General features: G+C 45.4%; 1 protein-coding gene across 6 annotated transcripts in view; it reads right to left on the bottom strand.

Annotated features, from left to right (window-relative positions):
• Positions 1-23190, bottom strand: part of FHIP1A (FHF complex subunit HOOK interacting protein 1A) — a 294902-nt gene that overhangs the window by 49183 nt on the left and 222529 nt on the right. For 5 of the 6 annotated variants that reach the window (XM_079154187.1, XM_079154189.1, XM_079154186.1 and 2 more), the window contains one exon: positions 22938-23024. The exons of the other annotated variant lie outside the window; for it this stretch is intronic. In XM_079154187.1, the coding sequence (XP_079010313.1) occupies positions 22938-23024 (87 nt within the window). The remainder of the gene's footprint in view (positions 1-22937; positions 23025-23190) is intronic. 6 annotated transcript variants of the gene reach the window in all.

Below are 23190 nucleotides of genomic sequence, written 5' to 3'. Positions count from 1 at the left end.
TTTGCCACCTGCCTTCTACAACGTGAAAAGTCGTGACAGTAGGTGAGATGAGCTGCACTAGGAGGAGGGGCAGCATCAGGTGCGTGACCACCTCTGGGCTACCTGAGAGCCTGCCTCGTAGCCAGGGCCAGCCCATGGAGGGCATTTCCGCATGGTAGGAAAAGGGTTTCCTGGGCAGAGCAGCCCCCCCAGGCCCACAGTTTGACTAGCAGATGGCTTGGCCGGAGCAGAAGGTGACTTCTGCCAATTAAATAAAGGTCCCCCCTTCCGTGGGTGGCATGGTCCCACACCAGGGCCCAAAGTCTGGCAAGAGGAATGTGAACTCATCTCTCCTACTTGCCACCTCACAGGATGCCCTGGTGCAGTAGGACTCCAAGCAGGGGCCCTCCAAGCCCTGGCTTTCCAATGATTAGAAAAGAAACTTCCCACTTCCCATCAACAGAGCACAGCCTGGCTACCATGTAAGAAGTCATGAGGTTTGTGGCAGGTACAACTCAATGGCTCCCCAATATCCCTTCACCCATTCTTCCTTAAGACTCTGACTTGATAGCATAAAAAACAAAACCAAAAAAATGCTTCCTTTGCCTCTAGATGTGGCTGTCCATGTCCTGGCCGCAAGTAATAAACAGAAGTGGTGTGTGCAGCTGGGAAGGACCATTCAAGGGAATTTCCTGTTACCTACAGCTAAACCTTGTGCAAATAAATAGGGCGTTTCCCTGAAAATGCTGGCTTTGTAAGTAAATTCTAACAGATCTCCGCCCCGCCTTTAGAGCAGCGCCTGGAATGTAATGGGTGTTCAGAATGTCTGTTGAATGAATTAGTAAATGAATGTTTCATAATAAGACCAGCTAGTACGTGCAGCTCATAATAAAGCAGAAGCCGAATGTCAAAATCAATCTAGTCACCATTCTCAATAACCCTCCAAGCATGACAGTGGTGTTTCCAAACTTCTTTTAACCATGACTCATCATCAGAAATAAACTGTACAATAACACACAATACTCTCCGGTATTCAGTACAGCACAGTCTGTTATTTTCTATTTCACTCTATTTCAAGTGCTAATTGTTACCTACTGCATTGACTCCCTAATTGATTAAATGATGACTTTGAAAACGCTGTTTAAATAAATATATAATTACATGGATTATATATACGTCAACTTCTCTTTTCTGTTAACTAACAAATAAGAGTCAATGTCAACAGTTCATTTTTAATTCAAAATCTAAAATTCAAAAAATGAAATGAAAAGCTGCAGTGGAACAAATCACCAAAACGGTGCTTATTTTGTTGATAATTCTGCATAAAAGTTAAATGTACTCTGAAGCCATGAGAACTCTACACCCCAAAGCAACTCATAAAGCCATCCTGGGAAAGGCTGCTGGGACCCAGGTCCCGAAAGCAGCTCAGCTGGCTTGCGATTCACCTCCCGCCTCCATCCACACTGGAAAAGGTCAGTCCTCTCCCAGGACTCAGCAAGCCAGAGGCCTCCCCCACACTGGCTGCAGGCCGCTGACATCCCCCCTGGTGGTCCAGCACTCACCTTCGCTGATCTTTCCCTCTGCTGACCAGGGAATCACCAATGAGCCCCCTTCCTAAGCCATGACGCTCTCTGGTCTACAGATAAAGACAAAGGCATTGAGCAGGGGCAGACAATGGTCTGCAGTGGGAATATGAGATACCTGCGTTTCACCCTTGGCATCCGGGGGCCACAGCAAGTCAAGTGATCTCTGGGTGTCTCCAATACTGCAGGCATAACGTCAGCCTGATGCCTCAGACCAGCGTCCTCTGCTGCCCACTGCATGTCCCAGCTGGGCTCGGACATGTCGTGCTGTGTCTGTGTCTGTGAGAAGTGCCTTCCTTCACAGACTTTGGTGAAGCAGAAAGAAGGGAGGCTCTGTAAGCCAATGGAAGAGCACCTGGGACATTTAAGGACCACCTAATGCCAGGAGAAGCCACCACCTAAGCCTTCTGTGCCAATCTAATGTCAACGAACTGGGAGACCATCTGGGCTGTGGCCTTATTTTTCTCACAACCATGAAGCTTGAAGACTCTGAATATTTCTTTCCAAATTGTGAGCCTTCATTTCTCAGCTGTGAAATGATAATGCTGAACCAGATGGCCTACCTTCCTGCCTCCAAAATTCTGAGGTTCTCTAAATCCACATCAGCGACATAAAAACTAAGAGGAAACGTTAGCTCTTTGCCTTGGTGATTTTATTTTCCAGCACAACCAACACACTGCTCCATTTTAATGGAGGGAAAAGGGTGCTCACCACTTCTTTTGCTACATTTATTTAGCCAACTGCATGTTTATTGAGTGCTTTGCATGTGTACAATATACGAGCAGCTGAGGACAAACTGAAGAAGTACTAGAAGCTTCTGTCTCTCAAGGTCTTGCCGCATGCAGCTGTCAAGGCTCACTTAAGGACACCAGGACTGAACGTGTGGTCCCACAGGGGAGCTTGATGGTGGCTTAGAGATGAGAGCAATCAGTGTGTGTGTAACTGCAAGGCTTTTACCAATGAGGATCTTGCACAAGGACTTTATAGATGGACACATGTTGGACAGATAGTCTGGACGGACAGGGAGGAGAAAGGCTGATCCAGCAGGAACTAGAAAATAAGAATGGGGTGATCCAAGACGGCGGACTAGAGGGTGACTGCATCTCCAGTCACTCCAGAACCCAGGATTCAAGAAGGGGAGGCATCGAGAGACTCGGACTAAAATAGAGCCACTGGGTGAGTCTCCCCACCCGGTGAAGCACTGCCCGGGAGGCAGGCCCGGATTCGGGTGGCTTATTAGAGTAGGGCAGAGCAGCTAGAGTCTTCGCCAGGCAGCCCTACACACTCTGGCGGTGGGCTCCTCCCACAGGGCCAGATTCTCCAGCATCTCGGAGCAGGCCCCCCAGTGAGAGCCTTCCTGCACAGAACCAACCTTCAAGTCCCTGAACCAGGGCGGCGAGTTCCTGCCCGCAGGTTGCTTCAGGGACCTGGACAGGGCAGCCAGGTACTTCCCCAAGCAGCCGATAGCCCAGCCCCCTCCAGCGGGAAGTACCTTTCCAGGCTAGCTTCTTGGAGCAGGCCCCCCAGTGAGAGCCTTTCCACACAGAGCCAGCTCTAAGTCCTGGAACCAATAGCGGGCTAAGGGCAGCTTTCCTTGGAAGCACTGCATTATCAAGTTCCTCCAAGACTTCAGTCTACTAAAGGCTGGGAGGTGATACACTGGAAATCTACAGGGACACTATAAGCCAATAGAAGAATTCTGCAATATCACAAAGTCCCACTGACATCTGACCAATATGAGAAAACAAGGGAAGAAAATGTCCCAAACAAACCTAGATACTATATCAATAAAACCCAATGACAGCACAGCAGAAGAAATGTCAGAAAGGGAATTCAGAATGTACATAATTCAAACAATCAGAGAAGCAAACGAGGAGATGAAAGAGCAAATGCAGGCACTGAAGGAGGAGATGAAAGAGCAAATGCAGGCATTAAATGATCACACCAATCAACAGTTAAAAGACTAAATACGAGAAGCAAGAGATCATTTCAATTAAGAGTTAGAGATACTGAAAAAAAAACAAAAAACAAACAGAAATCCTTGAAATGAAGGAAACAATAAGCCAAGTTAAAAACTCCATAGAAAGCATAACCAATAGGATAGAACACCTGGAAGACAGAAGCTCAGATATTGAAGACAAAATATTTAATCTTGAAAACAAAGTTGACCAAACAGAAAAGATGGTAAGAAATCATGAACAGAATCTCCAAGAACTATGGGATATCATGAAAAGGCCAAATTTAAGAATTATTGGGATTGAGGAAGGCTTAGAGAAACAAATCAAAGGAAGGAACAATCTATTCAATGAAATAATATCAGAAAATTTCCCAAATCTGAAGAATGAAATGGAAAACCAAGTACAAGAGGCATATAGGACTCCAAATATACAAAATTACAACAGACCCACACCAAGGCATATTATTATGAAAATACCTAACATACAAAATAAAGACAGAATTTTAAAGGCCGCGAGAGAAAAGAATCAAATTACATTCAGGGGGAAACCAATAAGAATATCAGCAGATTTTTCAATCCAGACCCTAAGAGCTAGAAGGGACTGGAACAACATTTACCAAGCCCTGAAAGAAAACAGATGCCAACCAAGAATCTTATACCCAGCAAAACTTACTTTCAGATTTGACGATGAAATAAGATCCTTCCATGATAAACAAAAGCTAAAGGAATTTACAAAAAGAAAGCCAGCACTGCAGAACATTCTCAGCAAAATATTCCATGAGGAAGAGATGAAAAACAACAATGCAAACCAGCAATGGGAGGAACTAGCCTAAAGGAATAGCCAAATAAAGGGGAAACCAAATCATGTCAAAAAACAAAAATGAGTCAAATGACTGGGAATACAAATCATATCACAATAATAACCCTGAATGTTAATGGCATGAACATATCAATCAAAAGACAGAGACTGGCAGAATGGATTAAAAAGAAAAATCCAACAATTTGCTGCCTGCAAGAGACTCATCTCATAGAAAGAGATACCCATAGACTAAAGATGAAAGGATGGGAAAAAACATACCATGCACACGGACACAGCAAAAAGCTGGAGTATCCATCCTCATTTCAGATAATGTGGACTTCAAGCCAAAACTAGTCAGAAGGGATAAAGAAGGACATTACATACTGCTTAAGGGAAGCATAAATCAGCAAGACATAACAATCATAAATATCTATGCCCCAAACATCAGCTCATCCATGTACATCAAACAAATCCTTCTCAATTCCAGAAATCAAATAGACCACAACACAATAATACTAGGCGATTTTAATACACCTCTCTCACCGCTGGATAGATCGTCCAAACAAAAATTGAATAAAGAAACCATAGATCTCAATAACACAATCAACAATTTAGACTTAACCGACTTATATTGAATATACCATTCAACAAAGAATGAATACACTTTCTTTTCAGCAGCATGTGGATCCTTCTCTAAAATAGAGCATGTTTTATGCCACAAAGCTACTGTTAGCAAATACAAGAAGATAGAGATACTACCTTGTACTCTATCAGATCATAATGGATTGAAATTAGAAATAAATGACAGAATAAAAATCAAAAAACTTCTCCAATACCTGGAGATTAAATAATACACTATTATATGATGAATGGATAACAGAAGACATCAGGAGGGAAATTAAAAAATTTTTAGAAGTAAACGAGAACAAAGACACATCATATCAAAATCTCTGGGACACTATGAAAGCAGTACTTAGTGGAAGAATTATTTCATGGGGCACATTCAACAAAAGAAGTAGAAATCAACAAATAAACGACTTAACACTACAGCTCAAAGCCCTAGAAAAAGAAGAGCAGACCAACACCAAAAGTAGTAGAAGACAGGAAATAGTTAAAATCAGAGCCGAAATCAACGAAATTGAAACAAAAAAAACAATCGGAAAAATTAACAAAATAACTAGTTGGTTCTTTGAAAAAATAAACAAAATTGATAAACCCTTAGCCACACTAACAAAGAGAAAGAGGGAGAAAACTCAAATTACTAAAATTCGAAATGAACAAGGAAATATCACAACAGACACGAGTGAAATACAAAACATAATTAGAAGCTATTTTGAAAATATATACTCCAACAAAACAGAAAACCTCGAAGACATCAACAAGTTTCTAGAGACATATGAATTACCTAAACTGAACGAGGAGGACATACACAACTTAAATAAATCAATTTCAAGTACTGAAATAGAAGAAGTCATCAAAAGCCTACCAACAAAGAAAAGACCGGGACAAGATGGGTTCTCAGCTGAGTTCTACAAAACCTTTAAAGAAGAGCTCATTCCAATACTTCTCAAAGTATTCCATAAAATAGAAGAGGAGGGAACCCTCCCAAACTCATTCTATGAAGCCAATATCACCCTGATACCTAAACCAGACAGAGACACATCGAGGAAAGAAAATTTCAGACCAATATCATTAATGAACATCGATGCAAAAATTCTCAACAAAATTTTAGCAAATCACATACAAAAATATATTAAAAAGATAGTGCACCACGATCAAGTGGATTTTATCCCAGGGATGCAAGGTTGGTTCAACATCCGGAAATCAATAAATGTCATTCACCATATCAACAGACTAAAAGTTAAGAATCACATGATTATTTCAATAGATGCAGAAAAAGCATTCAATAAAATACAGCATCCCTTCATGCTCAAAACACTAGAGAAAACTGGGGTAGTGGGAACATTCCTTAACATTGTAAAGGCCATCTACGCTAAGCCCATGGCCAGTATCATTCTAAATGGTGAAAAACTGAAAGCATTCCCCCTAAAAACTGGAACAAGGCAGGGATGCCCTCTTTCACCACTTCTATTCAACATCGTTCTTGAAACTCTAGCCAGAGCAATTAGACAAACCAAAGAAATTAAAGGGATACGAATTGGAAAAGAGGAACTCAAACTATCCCTGTTCGCTGACGACATGATTATATATTTAGAGGAACCTGGAAATTCCACCAGAAAACGCTTAGAACTCATAAGTGAATTCAGTAAAGTAGCAGGTTACAAGATCAATGCTCATAAATCCAATGCATTTTTATACATTAGTGATGAATCTTCAGAAAGAGAAATTAGGAAAACTACCCCATTCACAATAGCATCGAAAAAAATAAAATACTTGGGAATCAATCTCACAAAAGAGGTGAAAGACCTCTACAATGAGAACTACAGAACACTAAAGAAAGGAATTAAAGAAAACCTTAGAAGATGGAAAGATCTCCCATGTTCTTGGATTGGCAGAATTAATATTGTCAAAATGGCCATACTACCAAAAGTGCTATACAGATTCAATGCAATTCCAATTAAAATACCAATGATGTACCTTACAAAAATAGAGCAAGCAATTACAAAATTCATCTGGAAGAATAAGAAACCCAGAATAGCTAAAGCAATCCTCAGTAGAAAGAGCGAAGCAGGGGGTATTGCAATACCAGAGCTTCAACTCTATTACAAAGCAATAGTAACAAAAACGGCATGGTATTGGTACCAAAATAGACAGGTAGATCAATGGTACAGAATAGAGGACATGGACACAAACCCAAATAAATACAATTTTCTCATACTAGACAAAGGTGCCAAAAATATGCAATGGAGAAAAGATAGCCTCTTCAACAAATGGTGCTGGGAAAACTGGAAATCCATATGCAACAGAATGAAACTAAATCCCTATCTCTCACCCTGCACAAAACTCAACTCAAAATGGATCAAGGACCTCAGAATCAGACCAGAGACCCTGCATCTTATAGAAGAAAAAGTAGGTCCAAACCTTCAACTTGTTGGCTTAGGATCAGACTTCCTTAACAGGACTCCCATAGCACAAGAAATAAAAGCAAGAATCAACAACTGGGATAGATTCAAACTAAATAGCTTTCTCTCAGCAAAGGAAACTATCAGCAATGCGAAGAGAGAGCCTACAGAGTGGGAGAATATCTTTGCCACTCATACTTCAGATAGAGCGCTAACTTCCAGAATTTATAAAGAACTGAAAAAACTCTACACCAAGAACACAAATAACCCAATCAACAAATGGGCTAAGGATATGAACAGACACTTCACAGAAGAAGATCTACAAACAATCAACAAACATATGAAAAAATGTTCACCATCTTTAGTAATAAGAGAAATGCAAATCAAAACTACCCTAAGATTTCATCTCACCCCAATTAGAATGGCGATTATCAAGAACACAAGCAACAATATGTGTTGGCGAGGATGTGGGGAAAAAGGTACACTCATACATTGCTGGTGGGGTTGCAAATTAGTGCAGCCATTCTGGAAAGCAGTATGGAGATTCCTCAGAAAGCTTGGAATGGAACCACCATTTGACCCAGCTATCCCACTCCTTGGCCTATACCCAAACGACTTAAAATCAGCATACTACAGAGATACAGCCACATCAATGTTCATAGCTGCTCAATTCACCATAGCCAGATTGTGGAACCAACCTAGATGCCCTTCAGTTGATGAATGGATAAAGAAACTCTGGCATATATATACAATGGAATATTACTCTGCCATGAAGAATGATAAAATTATGGCATTTGCAGGCAAATGGATGAAATTGGAGGATATCATGCTAAGTGAGATAAGCCATCTCAAAAAACTAAAGGACGAATGATCTCGCTGATAAGTGGATGAGGACATATAAGGGGGGGGTAGGAGGGGTTAGCGTTAGGGTTAGGGTTAGGTTTAGGGTTAGGGATAAGGAGGGTGGTAAGAATGGAGGAAGGAAGGACTGTATAGAGGGAAAAGAGGGGTGGGAGGGGTGGGGGGAGGGAAAAAATGACAGATGAATCAAACAATATTGCCCTATGTAAATTTATGATTTTTAATTAAAATAAATAAATTTTAAAAAGAAGAAGAAAATAAGAATGGGCCAGTGCTTCTTGGAAGTTGTACAAAAAGCATAATTTGAGCTCACAGTTGCAGAGATTCAGTCCATGGTTTTTCAAGTCCAGCACTTTGGGCCCAAAGCAAGGAGGAACATCATAGCATTTCATCATGGTAGAGGAGACCTGCTCACCTAGATAGCCAAAAGCAAAGAGAGAGGGAGGGAGGATCCAGGGAAAGATACGATCCTAAGGGCATGGCCCCAGTGACCTTATTATCCAGTCATGCGCCACCTGCCAAGAACTGCCACGCAGCACAGTGTCCTCCCAAGGTACTAAGCCATCAGATGGATTCATACACCGATTAGGTCACGGCTCTCATAATCTAATCGTTTCACTTCCCAACACGGCCACATTGTCTCCCACGTGAGCTTCTGGGGGTCACCTCATATCCAAACCATATGTTAGCATTCTTATACGTAAGAAAATAGAGTCAGGCATGGTGGCACATACCTCTAATCCCACCAATTCAGGAGGCTGAGGCAAGAGAATGGCAAGTTTGAGGCCAGCCTCAGCAACCTAGGAAGCCCCTGTCCCTGTCTCAAAATTAATAAAATAAAAGGGTTCAGGACGTAACTCAATGATAAGGCACCCCTGGGTTCAATCCCCAAAGAAAGAGAAAGAGGGAGGGAGGGGGAGAGGGAGAGGGAGAGAAAGGAAGGGAAGAAGAAAACAGGATTTGAAATTTTGCCCTGAAGTACAAAATAAATGGCAGAGACCAGATTCGAACTTAAGTTCATCTGATACCCAAAGTCGCGTTCCTCATACTATTTGGAGAAGATGTCAAGATGAGAATTCTATTTCCTGGCATTCTGGATCCCTGCTCTCTGGAAGCAGCAGAAATCTGTTGGAACTGCATGTGGGCCTCAACCATCTGGACCGGGTAGGTCAAGACGCAGTCTTGTGTGCGCTCGAGCTGAGGGGCTCAGAGGACTTGCCCCACTCCCTCCCGCCCAGCTACCCTTTTCAACCAGCTCAGCCACATTTGTCTGAAGGGAAAGGGACAGATCAGGACCTTTACTCCAGAAAACAGCCTAAAAACTTGCTGGGCACCCTACTCCTGGAAACCACAGAAACAAGCAAAACATGTTTACTAAGCCAACAACAACAACAAAACCCTTTCCTACTGTCACTGGACAGGGCCAACAGCATAGAAACACACTGTTACGGCAACATACCGAGCTGCCCCTGACTGCAGCAAAAACCTCTGGCCTCACTGCTCCTGCCTGGCCCTGAAGCCCTCGCAGCCTCGATCTGGGTCCTGGACTCACCCCAGCAGCACCTCTGAGAGGTGGGAAATGGAGACAGTCTCTGCTCTAACCACGGCCAGCGCAAGTCCTGCTCCCTGGCCCCCATGAGGATGTGGGTCAGCAAATACAGGTCCCCAACACTGACGTCGTTTAGAAGTCATGAAACACACAACTCTACCAACTCAGTTTGGAATCCAAAGCTTCACAACACATTTTTAATGAAACCACACAGCAGCCTGGCTCCATGTGAGAACTCCCCAGGGAGCTATTCAAAAATAGCCATGCTCCCGGCCCATCCAATCCAGCTAAATCAAAACCTCCAGGAAGCACTGGGCATCCCTTGCTGGTTCTGACATGTGCAGGGCATGAACCATGACTGCAAAGCTTCCTGGAGGTCATCAGGGTCACCAATTACACTACTCAGATGCCATTTAAGGTTCTTCTGATGAGGGTTAACAAAGGTATTTTCCAAACCTGTTTGGGCTAAGCAGTGCTTTGTAAGCATACAGATGACCAATACACTCTTTTCAAAAGAAACCTGGGCCCAAGAGGCTGATGGGCATTTCAGAGCACAGAGCCAATCAGAGCTGAGAGCCACGGCCTTCCCTGTCCACTCAATCAGCAAGTTAGCCACTTATAGATACTGTCTTCTACCACCTGCATCATGAGACAGACATCTTCCAGAGTCTGTGTGAAAAGACTTAATATCTCTATTGAAGGAAAACAAGGAATAATTTGGAAGCTTCCAAAAACTTCATTTATTCAATTGGGTAGGAGAATACTGTACATTCTTGAGTCAGTTAATTGTCCAAATGAGCACTCAAGCAATTCCCAGGAACGACAGGATTGACTAATTCCCAGCTACGATGGGGAGGCCTGTTATCAGAAGAACGCATGTTCTGAATTAACAAGTGAAGGCATCTGAGCACCGAGCACTGGCTGAAAAGACAGGGTTGATGGTCACCCGCTGCCTGACCCTCCTTCCACCACAGAACAAGCAGTGCGGTCGAGAACGTGCCTGCTTTTCACACTGTGAGGTATGAGGTGAGTCTGCCTTCGCTCTGGGCTGCCAAAGCCATTCTCATGACGGAAGGGTTTCCACAAGAAAATCTGCAGGCTCCTTACATAAAAATATTGCTCCTCTCTGCTTTTTAAAGGAGGGCCACCAAAATATTAAACCCGAGAGCCTCTTGTTAGGTCCACTAGATGGTGCAAGCTCTCCTTTCCGAGCTTTCTTACCAAGAGGAAAGGACATTTACAAATGAGTGTTGGTGCCCCCAAGCAGACCCTGCACTGCGGAGGAGCCCTGAGAGGAGGGGTCTGCTCTAGAAGAGTCTTTCTTTCTTGCAATTAATAAAAGCATGAAAATCTTTTTTTCAAATTCTGCTTTGGGAGCTCAGGAGTTAAATTTAGTTAAATTTAGATCATGGATCTAGAATTTAGCTCAAAAGGGCTTGTGGAAAGAGGTGGTCGGTCAGCAGCTACGTAAGTGTCACGTAGCCTCTCTGGTCCTCAGTATCTTTTTCTGATAAAGCTAGGAGTAGTCAATCTCTGGAATTAAGTCCAGAATTAAAATTCTACAAGTGATACACAGCAGACTACATTTCTATCTCCAATTTAATCTCTCCATTTAGATTTGGCAAGAACTTTAAACACAAAGGATATGTTTCATGAAATCCATACAGTCTGTGAAAATTTTATGAACTAAGATGTTATTAATTCATTTACTGAAAAATGCTCACAGAAAGCTTTCTAGGTAACTCTCCCTGGGCCAAACGCCCATGCCAGGAAATAAGGACAAGAGACTAGCAGGAGAGCCCCACCTCTTCTCCACACACACGGCTCCTCTGAGGAACAGAAATCTAATGGATTCCAAGGCTCTCAACTCTTAAATTCTCACAACAAAACTCTCTCTTCACAGAGGGAAACTGGACAGGGACATCGACACCTGGGAACCCTCACACGGAAGGCAATCTCGGATTTCCAAGCATGTTGGATTTCAGATCAAGGACACTCAACCTGCAGTGGTTGTGAAGCATTTAACATGGGCATGGAGATCACGTGGGCTTATTCAGACAGAGTGACACCTGGGGAAACAGCCATGGCAATGACCTATTATTTTGTAACTTGATATTTCATAGGCAACTCACACCAGAAACAGTAACGTTTAACCACCTCATATCTCATTTCTGCAAGTGGAGAATCCACTTCAAATGGGATTCTTGGAGTCATCACTGATTCTCTGGGAATAATTTTTGTTCATTTTCTCTCTGCTTCTTTCTATAAAATATCTAATCTTCCTTTGTACTTTTTCCAGCAATATCTGTCTCAAGTCTGGCTCCCTTTGGACTTTCACTCCAGTTAGGAGCTGTCTCCCTTGCAGCACGGCCACCTCTTACCTGCAGCCAGTCCTGAACACTCTTCCCTCACCTCAGGCGTCTCCCACTCCAGGTGGCCCCAGAGGACCAGCCATCGGCACGCGCACACACCCCTACCTTGTTGCCATATCTACACTCACACGTTTATTTATTTTATTCAAAAGCCAGTACCCAGGACCTATGAGACATGTGCTAGACATGCTGCTGTGACATCCGTTCAATGAATGGGTGACCAAACCAGCAGGTGCGGGCCCTGTTCTCAAGGCGTGTCCCACCGGGTAGGAGATCAGGATCATGCGAGGTAACTTTCATGACCGTGAGTGTCCCTGACAGACTCAGGGACCTGCTGAGGGATTGCCCCGCCTGGACTGGTCAGGACAAGTTTCGGAAGGAGGTGGTCTGAAGTCTGCAAGCTGGAGCATGAGGCGGATCTGGATGCTCCAGCTGGAAGGGAAGAGGGTCTCAAGTGGAGGGCCTTCAACCAGCAGGCTGTTCCGCACTCAGACCCAGCGAACAGTCCAAGGAAGCTGGAGAAGGGAGCCCACGGAGGGGAAGTGGGAGGAGGGATTAGCCTAGGAAAAGATACGAACAACAATCGCACCACGTCTACACCTCTCAGTTATTTCTCCTAGTATCTTCATATCTATAGTTCTCTATTTCCTCTTGGCAATAAGCCGAAGTTTATTAATTACAGATCAATGAAAGCCATTTAGTCATGTGAAACTATGAGTTTTCCAACAAGAATAAAAGAAAAACAATCCAAAACTGTTATATGCAATAAACTGCAATAGCTCTGTCATATAAGCTGGACTGCTTCTCAAAACTGTATTAATTCAACATAATACACCAAATGAAAGCAGGATACGACACACACTTCTACTTTCCAATTAATAAATCAAGTATTTCCGAGTCAAACCCTCTCACTTGTCGCTAAAATCTCCTAGCTCTGTTTAATAGCTGGCTCTCGCTGGACAGAGTGATTATTAATTTAGTCTGTCTAGAGCTGGCCTGCTTAATATGATTTCTTCAGTCCAGGTTTAATAGTGCTACTGCCGTTCCATGCTACATAGCTGCGGGCCCACAACAGTGCTGGGCCTTTTAATCACCTCGTTCGACTGCAATTACTGGCCAACTGCAGTGATCTTTACATCTGGCCGCCCTGCTTCCAGGGGACTCTTCTGTCTAAGTCCAAGTTCACTGAGGAGGCAGAACAACTGTCTGCCACTCCCGCTGCAAGCTGAGCCAGGCTTCTTAGTGATGGCCCCGCAGTCAGCACAGGACCCCCGCATAGGACGCGAATCACAACACAACACAGAGGGACAGCCAGGCACTTTGGGCTTCCTGGCTGGGCTCGAGCACCAACAACCTGCGCAGTTTCCCAGTCTGCTTGGTGGCCCTAAAGGGAAGGCCTGTCCATCCCGGAGCCAGCTGGAGGCTGTGGAGATGACAGCAGCAACTTATAAGACTGGCCTCACTGCCCCAGGACACCACTGAGACCGCCGGCCCGGCGCACCAGGCCAGAGGTCTAGGGCCAGGGTGGGCAGGCGGGCACCTTCAGCATGGTGAGGGCGGAAGCTTTGTAAGTAACCGACCGACTCAGGCATGACTAAAAACAGACAAGGTTCCATATGAACCAGCACAGCTCCATGTTATTACAGGATGGGCACTGGTCCCTAGCAGAACATAGTACAAGACAACCTGGTTCAGGAGCCTTGAGGGGTTAAAAACCAGGGGCTAGGAATGCAGAGAACAGGCTTTAAAAACCGAGTTAGTGAAATGCATAAATAAAAGAACAGACAACGGTCGAGAAGCAGCTGCTCTGCTCACTCCTCACCGTGACTTGAGGACTGGGGCTCTCCCGTAAACTCCGCGTCCAATTACAGCCCATTAATATTTTACTATAATGGTAATAAAAATTTGAAGATAGTACTTAATCGCTCTTAAAAATCTTCAGTCGTGACTTTCACTGGACAGAAAAAACCCACAATACCCAGCCAGCGAGAGCCAAACTGGCCTCGGGTGGCGTCCGGACGCCCTGCCCACATGCACGCTACCAGTGAGCTCGGGGACAACTCACGGCGTGGCTGTTCTCAGCCTCTCGGAATTTCCATCTGTTTTCCCTCCTCAAATCCCCCCAAAACTTGCATCCATCAACTCAAGTCAGTAAGCTCTGAATCACTGAGCCTGCAGGAGGCAGGTCATGAATATGTATGCGCGTGTTTGGGAGGCAAGGCCCGCAAGCCCACCTGAGCCTAAGACACAGGCCTCAAGGAAACGCTGGAACTCTTCTACCCGGTGCGCTGTCCAAGCCTGGTTTAGCAGCACACAGGAGATGATGGGGAAATTGGGTTTTCTGGTGGAGGTTTTTGCTTGTTTTTCCAAGCACACTTGTATGTAATTATTTGCTGAATGAAATGCATCTGGGCTGCTTTGCTGCAAAAGTCAAAGGCACAGGCCTTTTGGAGGTCATGGTTTTTACTGCTAATGCCTCTGAGCTGCTGAAAAGGACTGCGTGTAATTATTCTCCCTTCCACCCACACCTTACGGTCCCCTTGGGATCTCTGCCTCCATCTACTAAAGAATGTCCCAAACTTCTGTCCTCATTTCCCAACATCTTCTAAATGAAGGATCCAAAACAACCCACAAGACTGAAGATCTTCCTAGTTCACAAGACCACTGGCTGAATACCAGGACCAAGCCCAGAGTTCCATTTGGACCACGCTTTCCCATCCAAACACCCCACAGTCTTCTTCTCACCCTGCGAGAGCCAAGGCAAGCACTGAAGCCCCCTTTGGCTGCACTGCCAACCACCTGCTGGTCTCTCCCGCCAGCCCAGGACCCCACCCCTCAGCAGATTCTCCAAGCTACCAACGCCAGTCAGGCTATTCACTTATTTTTTATCTGCTGCTCCTCAGCTTGATCACTGCATTCAAATAAAAAGTACGTGATAACCCTTTCAGTAAGCCATCTCCATCTGTCTGCAGACTGCTTCCATTATTATTATCTTTGAAACATTTACTGATCACCTAAATACACAGAATGCCAGGCTATACTGTGGACTAGAGGCCGACCATCTTTTCTGTCAAGATACAGGAGTAAATATTTTCAGTTTTGCGGATCTAGTCTCTGTTGTATATTCATTTTGTTTGTTTTAAAACAGATCTTTGAAAATATAAAAGATTCCTTTTTTTAAATTGTAGCAAAATACCTATACGTAAATCGTCCTGACCATTTCTTACATGGGCAGTTCAGTAGTGGGAAGGTACACTTACACAGTTGTGGCAACACTTCAGAACTTTTTCATCTTGCCAGACTGAAAATCTGTCCAACAAAACAATAATTCTCCATTCTCCCCATCCTCCTGCCTCTGGCACGCACATTCTACTTTCTGTCTCTGGTCTGACCTTGAATCATGAGATCCTTGTCCTTCTGTGACTGGCTTATCTCAAGGTCCTCAGGGGTTGCTAGGTCCATGTTGTCCAGGTCTCAGAGTTTCCTTCCTGTTTAAGGCTGTATAATATTCCACTGTATGTACTTACCATATTTTATTTATCCATTCGTCCACTGACAGATGTAAAACCCCATTCTTACTCTCAGGATACAGAAAAACAGGCCACAGGCTACATCTAGCCCATGGGCGTGGTTTGTCAAACCCTGCTCTAGAGGCATAAGAATGAAACGGCATGGACCACAGACACTAAACTTCCTTAATCCAGGGCATCTCCAATACATCAGTGGTTTTTCACAGCCTCCCTACACCAAAGAAACACTCATCCAAACATGCCATTGATTAAGTATTCAGAGCCATACAGCTGTGAAGTCCTAACAACTCACCTGATGTGCACTCAAACCCCAGCAATCAGACTGGAAACCTGCACACCTTATTCCAGTTCCACAACAATTTTATGCGACACCTGCTTTTAAGTACAGCACCCACTCCAAGTCCTTCTTTGCAAAGGTTTGACTACATTGAAGGGAATGTATATGATTTGATGGGGAAACTGCAAGCGATTTTGAGCTCGAAGTTCCCGTGGTGTCCAATAGATGTCACTGTGTTTCCCTCACAACCTGAAAACATCCCAGCCGCAGTGGGTTTGCAGAAAGCCCCAGGACACCTGGGCACACTTGCTTGGGAACCACAGATATGGGGCTTCCAGGGTTTCTGGAGAGTGGGGATGCAGGGTCAAAGTCAATGCATGGGTGACGCCAGAGAGGCACACATACTCGGTGCTCAGGGACGGATCGGGCTCCTGACCCGCTTCCTGCTTCCTTCTGTTCACCACCACGCCTCCCAGACCCCAGGCCACACGTGTGGTCTTATGTGTCACCACCAGGTTGTTCCTGAGCCCCCTGCACTGCTCACGGTGGACATAGGTGTCCGCCTGCCTCAGGAATCGAGCCGGCCTCCTCCCTGCTCTTCACCCCACGGCCTTTGCCAGCCAGGGCTCCTCCACGCGCCTGCCAGCCCCCACCGAACCCCTCCCTGGCCTTCACCCTGTGCACACCACCCTCCCCCAGGCTCACCCTCTGTGCGCCGCGTGCCCCTGCCTGCCCTGGCCCCTTTCTGCGGCAGCACCTATTTTAGTCCTTGCCTTCGACATATCAGGCTCCAGGGGACCACAGCGTGCCGGACTCCATGGAGACGAGGGGTGGTGCAGGCACCTCCACTCCCCGCGGGGTCTGGTGGGGGCTTTGCATGTGGAGGTGGCCTCTGAACAAACGATATTATTCTTTTACTGCGTGTGAGATGGCAGGGTTGTCCTGGAATAATTATGGGGATTCCTCTGCACATCACAGTACAGGATTTTTCAGAATGTGCTCGTGTTTGATCTTCACCACCTTCTACAGAGGAAGGAGGAGTATTAGTAGCTTCATTGTGCAGCTGAGGGAAACAGACTCAGAGAGGTCAAAAACCTTGCACAAGGTCACACAGCAGCAAGCAGAAGAGCCAGAACTAGAACCCAGATCTTCTGACTCACAGTCTGGTGCTGTCTGGTGACACACCCTGCCTCTGCCTCAGTTCGTGTAATAATAGGCCTGAGCTGCTGACGGTTACCTGGGCGTTAGTGGATCTTCACTGCGTCTTCACATCTGATATGTTGTATGCATTTCCACCTGCCACAATAAGATCTAACTATGATTTTAAGTTTATGTACCCCTCTGGATCTCCTCTACATCTTCCCACCCTGCTCTGCACCCCGACTGACCGCTGAGGGCCAACTCTTTCCAAGGTTGACCTCCACTTGGGTTCATGTAACGGGGTTCCAAAAGGAGACTGGAGCAAGGAAAGGCAAAAAGTTGGGCATTTATTCCAGCCCCCCTCTCTGAGGGGTTGCCTCAGGCTGGTGGTGACCCGTGACTGAAGTTCACGGCTCTTATCAGGTGGCCCTTTCCATACAGCACTCTGGCCCGTTACGTACACATTCAGACCTGCGGGAGGTTACCACAGTGAATCTGCCAGAAGATGGCTACAGATCCCTTACCACTCTTACCCTCAAGAGGTGGGGTCTGTGCCTCCCCCTTGAAAGCGGGTAGGGTTCCGTGCTACTTTCAACAACAACAACAACCAAATTGGCAGAAGTGGCACTGCTTCAGCTTCCAAGGCCAAGCCTTAGGAGATTGGCAGCTTCTACCACACACTCTTGGAGTCCTTGGACTTCAACTAACACAGGAAGCCCAACCAGCTGGGGGAGGCTGCCATGCTGGGCGGAAGCCTGTTACTCTCAGGTTTTCGTTGCTGTGACCAAAACACCTGACAAGGGCAAGTGAGAGAAGGAAAGATTTGTTTTGCTCATGGTTCAGAGAACTCAGCCATGGTCAGCCGCTCCAAGGCAGAAACGTCACGGCAGAAGGGCCTGGAGGAGGAGAGCCGTCAGTGCTCGGCAGCCAGGAAGCAAGGGGGGCACGTCCCCGAAGACCACTTCCTCTAACCGTGCCCCCCCTGCCTGTGGTTCTCACCGCCTTCCAGAAAGTCCATTCGATTTATGAATCCACCGAGTGGGATTAAGTTAACCACTGACGGGGTCAGAGCCCTCAGGACCCAACCATTACACCTCTGAACACTGCTACGCTGCCTGACACAGGGGCTCTGGCTCTGGGAGGACATCCCAGATCCCAGTCACAACAAAGCCCAAGCCAGGGAAAGAGGAGAGTGACGTCCAGCAGGCGTGACGCTGTGCAGGTTCCAGACATCACAGAGCAGAAGTGAGCCTCCCCACCGTGCCCCATGTGAAACCCGGAACCAGAGCTGCGACGTGTACCAATGATCAATGACCGTTTTAGGTACCAAGTGTGGGGATGGTTTATCACACGGCAATAGAGCACTGAAGCACCCTCCCATGCACGAGGCAGTGCACTTATTAGGCTCCCCTTACTACCCAAATTGAGTGCCACCTGTTCCCACTGGGGCTCTGACTGACACAGTACAAATGACAGTCATCAGAGATGGCACTCTCACGCTGGACTCCCAAGAAAATGGCAGAACTGCACTCCTCCTGAGGTCGGGTGCAGCCTAGTGACTTGCTTCGCTTTAGACAATGAATGTGAAGAGAAATGGCAGGTGTCACATCCAGGCCGAAAGCTTCATGAGCCCCTGGGCCCTTCCCTGTGTTCTCTCCCCTCTGACGCTGGAGCGGGTGATATTAGCTGCAGATGACGAAGGCTTTGATCAACCTGGATTCCTGTGAGGCTCACACGGAGAGAAGCTACCTACGAACTCCGAGATGCAAACGAGAGCAGAACATTTGGGACTTCAGCACCTAAGATTCTGACCTTGTTTGTGGCCACGTCGTGATCATCGTGACTGACATGACAAGCTCCTGTCAGGCGGATCCTGACCAAATGATCACTAGGGGTCATTTGGCTTGAATATTGTGCACAGCTGGAAGGAGGTCTACAAGTTATGTATGTGCCCACCTTTTCACGTTTACAATCAGGAAAACCATGGAAACCCCTCTGGGGCCTCCAGCAAAGGGAGCCTGACTGACCACTTGGATCCGCCCCACGTGTGCTCGCAGGCTGCTCCCAGCCAGCGAAGGGGAGGGCAAAGCAGACCCGCTCCCGGCAGGCCCGGCAGCCCCGGACGCCTCCTCCGGCCTTCTCGGATGGCACAGCAGCCTGGGACACTGCCAGCCCACCTGTCTCGTTCTCTCCTTCACTGGGAGAAGAGTGGACTTCCCGTCTGGCACTTCTCCCAGCCCTCCCCATCTTGATTCCTATTTCTCTCACACCTGAAATAAATCCTGCGCACTTCATCCTATCTTGGTGTCTGCTTCTCTGAGAACCCAGGCTATGCCGGTGAGCATTCAGCTTCAAAATATTAGCTTCGACAAATTAAACGCTGACACAAGAAAAGGAGGGCTTATTGGATAAGGTCTGTCCCATTAATCTCAAGTAAAAAGTAACCGATTTCAAGAAAGTGAAATCCATGCCTACGGTGAGTCCCATTCCTTATTGCCTATAATAATACGGCATGTTTACTCCGTGTGACCTTATCAAGTATGACGACTTCAACCTCTCTGAAAAATTCCCCCTTTTCCAAATGTCCAGAATAAGCTTCCAATCCTTTTCCAAAACCCCGCAGACGATGTGGGTTTCAAATTCAGAATTTTAAGAAAGTAATATGTGCATCTGGCCACATTTGATATAACATCCCCAGGAGGTCTGGGCCCGCACCAGATCATCAGATATAGCCATATTTCTTCCACAAAACACATAAGTATTAATACAAGTGGATTAAAGTAAACAGCCTTGAGATGGTTCAGACAAGGCTGGACAACAGATGAGCTCGACAAAGGTGAGATTGTAGGCCAAATGAATTAGAAGAAAACATTCCATTTCCAAGTTCAAGTTGCAGATGAGGAATTGTGAACCCATATGTCAATATTTCAGAAAACTACGAAACCCTTTGAAGGAAAAGAAAAAAAAAAAAAAAAAAAACAGGTACACCTTTGTATTAACACAGAATAAAGGACCACCCCACAGCGCTGGATGAAGAAAAGCACATAATGGAACACCTGCAGAGTCAGCACTGTGTGACACAAATACAGAGCGGGGAGGAGAGAGGACCCCACCTTTACCCGGCAAGCACTCCACTCCCCACCTGCTGCCCGCCGAATTTCATAGCGACGTCGTCCCTAGTTCAGAAATGTGGGAATGCCCTGTGTGGGTACTGACTGGAAACATTTTTAAATGTGAAGTTATTTACATTATTTGAGACAGAATGAGTTCACTGTCACCTGTCTGGCCAATGATAGGTCACGAATACGTTAAGTACAAATGAGGGACCTGAGTGCACAAAGCAGATTTATTCAGGACAATGAAGGTTCACATGTCAGCAGTGGACAGGAGCCCAGACTTCTAGGCGTCCAAGGAGAGGATGCAGGAGACGGGCTATAGTTGCTCCCCTCCGGGGACCCCTCAAGAGTCACCTGGTTCGGGGCATTTGTTCCTCTCCCTGTCCTGCCACTCATGGAAGGTGGCGTGCTTTCCTTTTTAATTCTAAATGATAAACCACAAACAAACAGAAAAATGGAGGACAGGAAGAAAAAATTAATTAAGGAGGGAAAAAATTCAGTCTTTGTTCTCCCAAGGTGCTCAAATAGCCCTGGGAGAAACTGTCTGCATGGATAGAAGTTGAAGAATCTTAATTAGGGAGCTGCAAATTCAAATCCAATACAATTTCATTCATTTTCTATAATCATTATTGGCTCTAGGTTTTGGGGGAATTTTTTTTCCCAATAAAAGTATTAGCTTCACAGTTTTAAAATACTCATATTTTAATTATGCATAATTGAGAATAATATCAGCTAAAATATAAAGTGCTATGTAAAATGTGAGTTAGCTATTAGTCTTTTACAAACCACTGTCCCGGGAAGGTACCAGGGGCCAGCGCTCTGTTGGCACTTGAAGAAATATTTCATTTACGTGTTGTTTTTTCAACCCTGGGCTAAGGTTCTGTGCTCTGCACTGGAGATACTCAGTGAACAGGACTCATGGAAACCTTGCCCCCAGAAGCAAGCATGCTCCTGTGCAGGCAGCAGCACAGTGACCGAGGGGGTGGGTCTGTGCTGAGTGCAGTGAAGAAGGGCAGTGGGTGTGGCCAGTAAGACCCTCCCCGTGGCGCTGTGAGGTGGAGCTCCTCCTCAGCTGTGGATGAGGACTTGTCACTGTACTGAGTTACAATCAGCCAAGAGCAGAGAAGTCGTGGTGTGCTACTGCGCGGGAGGTGGCCATGGATAACAATAATGAACTGTACATTTCAAAGAGCGAGCAGAAAGGATTTTGAGAGTTTTCCCTATAAAGAAACGATAAATGAGAAGATGTCGGAGGAATATGTTTAACCTGATGTAACATTATGCAATGAACATGTCTATCAAACATTTTATGGGACTCCGCTGATTAGCACTAAGAGAGTTGTCATTATTTGTAACATTAAAACATGCTAATTATAATAGCACAAATTGTCCTAAACAAATAGTAATTATAATAATTGTCACTATTATAGTAATTATTTTGTCAATAGGTCAATGAGGAAAAAGGACAGGAATAATGAGAAAGAAAGTCCAACCGTGTGGGACAGCATACGGGTAATTACTGCAAAGAATTCCAACAGCACTGCCGTATTCCTCTGACACAGAAAGCACCTCCACACTGAGGCTCAGAGACCTTCAGGGCCATACACTAGCCCCATCCCCCAAATGACCCAATACCGACTAACAGAAAGACAACATCAAAACAAATGCAACATTTGTATTTTCCAAAGATATTGCTTATATTTTTCCAAGATAGATCCAATTTCACAGACTTGGTCCCTTTGTGCCCATAAACCACTAAAAATCTCAGTGCTTTGATATCTAAACCACATCCAAGATTATCTCTTGAACCTAGAAACAACACAAAAATCCTAGTCAGATCAAGTTCTCTATTTGTTTTGGAAAACAGGGCCTCAAGACTCAAAGACACTGAACTTGGTAAGAGAGAAACGTCCGCCATCAAGACCCTGCGCTCTACGTCAGAAACCCCTTGGCACGCGAAGCAAGGCCGCAGTCAGGTATTCTGGCTTCTGTAAAATAAGAGCCCATAACATGGACTCCAGCAGGTAGAAAGATGAGCATTTCATCAAAACAATCTACGAGCTGCTCCTGGCTTCTCTTCCTACTACAGTGGTAATTCCAGAACCTGACAAAAATCCTATGAACTAAATACTACACAAGTCTCTTCACTTGGCAAAGAGAAAAAAAAAAATTAGAATTCTAGGTCCATGGGTGTCTCGTAACAGCTCACAATGGAAAAGATATCAGTTGATTTATTATATAAATGAGAGTCATAAGGAATTCAGAGCTGCACTAATGAGCCAGCCAGCCTTGATGGGACCTTAACTTGGCTTCACTTTAATTTTTGCTACCACAAAATTGTTATAATAGAAAATCATGTTCTATTAAGAAGACAGCAAATCCACGACACGTGGGCAACCACTGCCCCTCCCCAGGCAACTCATGTCCACTGTGAAAGACTTGGCCTCAGTGGAGAGCTTACAGGGTCCAAGCAGCCTCTGTCCCACACTGAACAGGCACAAGAGCAAGGCCACCTTCTGACGCTCCTCTAGACTGACGACCTTTACTTGACGTCCACAAGGCTGTGCTCCACCACTTCCAACGCCAGGGCTATTTTTAAGACCCTGTGTTTGACATTGCTGAGAAGTGTAGATGCAACGGAAGGCAAATGGGTTCAGGCCACCATGGAGCCAATTACACCGTGTTTACCCTCCTCGGTGTTCATCAGTTTATAATAAAACAGACAGAAGATTCCATGAGCCAATCACTGACCTTGTGAAGAGCAGGAGCCAAGACGGGCACCAGGAATCCGTTGTAGATGTAATTGACAAGCTGATTGCGAATCAAGGGGTGGGCCACCTGGGACAAAGGCAGGCAGTCGTGAAAAAGTTCAATCTTTAGGACTTAAAATCAAATGTTTCTGTATACATGCTGAATGCAAAATGAAATCCCAATTCTGGCCAGTTAGCCAGTGTTTAAAGAATAATTCAGACTTCACACTGCTATGTGGGTTTTTTCCAATGGT

Source organism: Sciurus vulgaris, assembly GCF_902686455.1.
Source record: "Sciurus vulgaris genome assembly, chromosome: 9".
In the NCBI taxonomy this organism is placed as follows: domain Eukaryota; kingdom Metazoa; phylum Chordata; class Mammalia; order Rodentia; family Sciuridae; genus Sciurus; species Sciurus vulgaris.
Note: the sequence above shows the minus strand (reverse complement) of the source record. Positions and strands in the feature narration are given on the sequence as shown.